Raw genomic sequence first — 4,724 nt, forward strand, 5'->3', positions numbered from 1 at the left:
ATCACAAGTCCGCATCTTGTACAGCAATTAACCACTAAGAAGAATATATGCAGTGTATTATTTGTTGAAACTGTACTTCTGATTTGATTTGAAACTGTCTCATTGCTGTTTATGAATAAAATTTTGGAAAAAAAAAAAAATCGACCCTATCGGGAAAAGCTGCTTTTGATTCCCTTGACCCCATGAGCGCAGCGTGGACATTAGTCTGTGTATGTTAAGTGTCTTCCAGGGTGGTGATCAGTTCTTAGAGGCCATGGGCCGAGGAGACAGGAACTGATTTCTGTTTTAAAACTCACTACGTCTGCTTCTACATCAGCTTTGTGGGGCTCGGGATCTAGCTCAGTGGTAACTACAGTATCATATGCCTAGTTTGTTACAGTCCTGGATTTGATTTGTAGCACCAAAATAACCGCAACAACAAAACTTGCCTCAGAATAAGTAAGCAGGAGTTAGCAGGCATCTCTGTTAGTGAATATATCCCTCAGCTGTAAGGAAAATTAACACCAATTATGTTTTGATAAACACCATTATTTGTCTAGTGTAAACATTTAAAAGAAACAGAAAATAGGATTCATGGAAGGGAGGTGGAAGCCAGGTGCAGGCGTTGCTCTGAGGGTGGCGCTCGCTAGGGAGGCACGGGGCCAGGGAATGGCGGGCCACAAGGGAGAGCCGCACAGCTGCCCACTCTCACCACCTTTCCCTCTCCACAGCCTGTGAGTCGGTGGTGGAACTCCTGTTCGATAGTGTCATCCATCTGGGCTGCAAGCCATACCTGGACAGCCAGCGAGCTGCTTGCTGGTGTCGCTACGAGGAGAAGACCGATCTCTAAGGACTGACAGCTGGTGACTGGAGAGGATGGAAGATTTAACTTTTGCCAAAGAACTGATGTTGGCACAGCATGAAGCGGCCTGGGTTTGGTGAAAGGGTCATTTTAAGACCTAACAAGACTATATTTGATGTTAAAACCTGTAAATAAAAACTCAAGGAAAACAGCTGGGTATGGTGGTGCACCCCTGGAATCCCAGCACCAGGAGGCTGAAGCAGGAGGAACATGCAGAGCGCAAGACCAGCCGAGGCTGCATAGCAAAGCCCTGTCTAAAAAAAAAAATGGTTGGGAAGGTGGAGCGTGTGCCTGCCTTCTCAGGACAGGACGTTGCTGCTTCGGTGGCCAAATGTCTTGATCATTGTCAGAACCAGGAATGTGTTAGGAAAGACATTTTGTACAGAAGAATGTATAACTGTCAGAAGAGCATATATATATTTTTAAAAATATCAAATATTTACTATAAATTCTAGGCAACATCTTTGGAAATAAGGGGAGATCTTCACTTACAAGTACTATTTACTATAAAATCTCCAATAAACATCTATAGCTGGAAGGAATGGGTTTCATTTTTTTCTGTGTTAATCCTCCATGGTGCGTTGTTTCTCGATAGCCCTCTAAGTGCATGAATGAGTCATGCTAGTTACAGGGACAGCGTGTCTATGTCTGTTTCTTGTGATATCAGAACCATCGGCTGTGGCCTCTCTCAGGACACAGGCCCAGGACACCTAAGTGTCCAGCAGCATGCCTGGGTGGGGATGGGGACAGGATTCAGGGGCATAATCATGCCCGTTGTGTGGCCCACTCAGGTGTGACCAGAGCTGCGGCCTGTGCCTGACCTGAGGAGGAGATGGCAGAAAGTGCTCGTGCACATCAGAGTTCCATGAGTGGCCGCTCTTGCCCATTTATCCTGAGCATTTGCTTCTCATAGTGAGTTCTAGGATGAACGTTTTACTAGGTGGGGCCTTCCTAGAAATTATTCTTGGTAGTGTCCTGTGTTTTCCTTGTAGAGACAAGATGGATGAAGTACACAGGACTGTCTTTTGTGGGTCCCTTATTACATGGAAAACTAGTAACTCATGTTCAGGGCAGATTCCAGAAAGCCATGGCTGCCTCTCCATGCGCTTTTCCTCCCCTTGGAATGGTGCAGCTGTGCCCTGTACACTTGAGCTGGGCGCTGTGTCCGTGGCCCTCAGCCGGGTCATGGGCAGCCTGTGGCCAGCAACTCAGCCAAACTGCCTGTGAGGAGGCGGGAAGAGGAGCGCCCCGGGGGCCCTGCCTGTCCTTTGAGCCGTGGCAGGTGGGGCTGGCAGGGCAACCACTGGCTCTAGAGAAAAGGGCTGAGTTCCTTCGTCCCAGCCTAGGGTGGTGACAGCTGTCCTGCTGGGAGCCACAGCTTCTGTTTGCGTACTTGTGCCTGAGTGATCAGCCTGGGCCCTGCTTTAAGTGATTTGAACCCCTTTCCTTTCTCTTTTTTGTAGTCCTAGGAGGGGATTGAACCCAGGGCCTCTGCACAGAGCTACATCCCTGCCAGTAGTCTTATTTTTTTTTTATTTTTTTTATTTTTTATTTATTAGAGAGAGAGAGAGAGAGAGAGAGAGAGAGAGAGAGAGAGAGAGAGGTGTGTGTGTGTGGCCAGCTCAGCCCACCAGGGGGCGGGGCTGGCTGGCATGTGGTGCTGGGGGATTGAACCGCGGTCCCTGTGCTTTGCTAAACTTGTTCTAAGTAGGTGCTTTAGACCACTGAGCCATCTCTCCAGCCCAACCAGTAGTCTATTATTTGAGACAGGGTTTCACGAAGTCGCTGAGTTGCCCTAGTTGGACTTAAACGTGATCCTCCCACCTCAGCTTCCCACAGTTGTTTTCCCAGCCTTTGCCACAGGCCCAGTTTAGAGCCTTTAATAGATACTTCTGGTCTAAGTTCTATGAAAGGTATAGTTTTGCAAACCAATGCCAATTTTTAATCTACCAGTATTTAATATTGAAGTCCTTGAGTAGATAACTAAAGGAACAATGAATTAGGGACTTTTCCTAGCTGCACTAGCTTTCTTAAAGGGATACATTGCAGGCGTGGCGGCATATGCCCATCGTCTTAGCTCTCAGGAGGCTGAGGCAGGAGGGTTGTGGGTATGAAGCCAGCCTGAGACACATGGGCATTCCAGGCCAGCCCTAGGATGCACACTCTTTGTCTCAGGAGAGACAAGCCACAAATATGCATAAAATATGTAATTCATGGTTATGAATTGAAGAAAAATAATAGAAACAGTTTTTGTATGTTGCAATTAAGTTTTGGAATCATTAAGGTACAGCAGTAACACAGTTCCTGTAACCCCTCATTCAGTTCCTGTGGTGACATTTCAGAGAGCCGCCAAGTGGTCATGGAAAGCTAAGAAGCCAATAATCACCACCCCTGCACGTAACTGTACTCCACGATCACACTCATTTTCCCTTCATGTCACTTTTCCATAAAGTCTAGGAAACCATGTGGCACTGGTGCTGGTACCTAATGAGCCTGTGAGCTTCCCTGGCTCCCCAGCCGTGCCTTGTTCCCATAGCCATGACGTCTTCCTGGTGTCCTGGTCAGAGGTGTTACAGTCCATGTCTGGGGCTGGCTCAGGGACACCCTGGGGTCGTGGGTATTAGAAGGCTGCAGCTGAGTGGGCCCTGCACGCTCCGGCTATTGGCTTGCAGGGTACTGACATCGCCTGCCACATGGGGGTGGAGTGGGTTTCTCTACCACGAGTGACTTCCCCCTGTAATTCTATTCCTTGTCCACTCGATGGAGGTGGCGGGGACAAGACTGTCCCCACCTGCTGGAACACAGCACGGCTTAGACCATGGTAGGCAATTCTTCAAGAAAGATTTGTCTCCTCTGCCTCAACCAATTGATGTCACTATGGACATTTGAATTTATTTACTGCTTTGTCACTCAAATTGTTCTGCCTTGTCTCCTGACTTCTGTTAGCAGGCTGCTGTGTCCCGCTGACAACACATACTTGTGGCTTTTGGGGGGTGGGGTGGGGGGTGCTAGAGATTGAGCCCAGAGCCATCGCACTGCGCTACATCTCCAGCCCTTTTAAAAATCTTAGCATGAGGTAGGTTGTTGCTGAGTTGCCCAGCCTGGGCTCAGCTTGTGATCTTCCTTCCTCAGCCTCCTGCATGGCTGGGGTCACAGGTTTCATGCTGCCATGCCCTGACGTCTAACAGCTCAGCACCCTCTCCCTTTCTGGTGCCACAAGATCCTCCCAGCACACTTGCATATTCCCTCCTGTCCCCTAGAACAAGCCTTTCACTGAGGGGCGCTAGGCTTTGTTGGTAGAGAATGATGCTTAGAAACCTACCCTTTTTTTTGTTACTGGAGATCAAACTCAGGACCTTGTGCTTGCCACCACTAATGCTCTTGAGCAATCTCTCTGGCCCAAGAATGGTGCTTAGAAACCAGACCAGGGACCTATTTTATTTGCCTTTGTCGCCAGCCTCACTGCTAGCCTCCCGGGAATGGAGCTGGGCAGGTGTGCACACATTACCCCTGCATACGTGCACACGTATGCATGTGTGTGTACAGTACATTAAAAGTATGTGCAAGGAGCCGGGGAGATGGCTCAGTGGAATAAGTGCTTCCTTGGCAAGGCCTGAGTTCAATCCCTGGTTCCACCAAAAATAATAATAATAATAATAAATAAATAAATAAATAAATAAATAAAAGTATGTGCATATTTACCCTGTATACGTGCATATCTGTGCATGGGCAATGGTGAGCTAAATGTGTGTGCGTTTTCTTTTACAAATTCATTTCTCCAGGGCTTCAGCAGATCTCACAATGATTTCATACTTTATGATTCTCACAGTTTTTTTGTTTTTTTGTTTTTTTTAAATTTTATTTATTTATTTATTTATTTGAG

The 4,724-nt window shown here is 47.4% G+C and overlaps 1 protein-coding gene across 1 annotated transcript in view; it reads left to right on the forward strand.

Moving 5' to 3' along the window:
• The window catches only part of Pla2g12a (phospholipase A2 group XIIA), an 18,222-nt gene extending 17,114 nt beyond the window's left edge, over positions 1-1,108 (forward strand). The window contains exon 4 of the mRNA XM_004626761.2: positions 711-1,108. Within this exon, the coding sequence (XP_004626818.1) occupies positions 711-829 (119 nt within the window). The 3' untranslated portion in view covers positions 830-1,108. The remainder of the gene's footprint in view (positions 1-710) is intronic.
• The last annotated feature ends 3,616 nt before the right edge of the window (positions 1,109-4,724 follow it).

This window comes from Octodon degus, unplaced genomic scaffold, assembly GCF_000260255.1.
Source record: "Octodon degus isolate 3935 unplaced genomic scaffold, OctDeg1.0 scaffold00016, whole genome shotgun sequence".
Lineage (NCBI taxonomy): Eukaryota > Metazoa > Chordata > Mammalia > Rodentia > Octodontidae > Octodon > Octodon degus.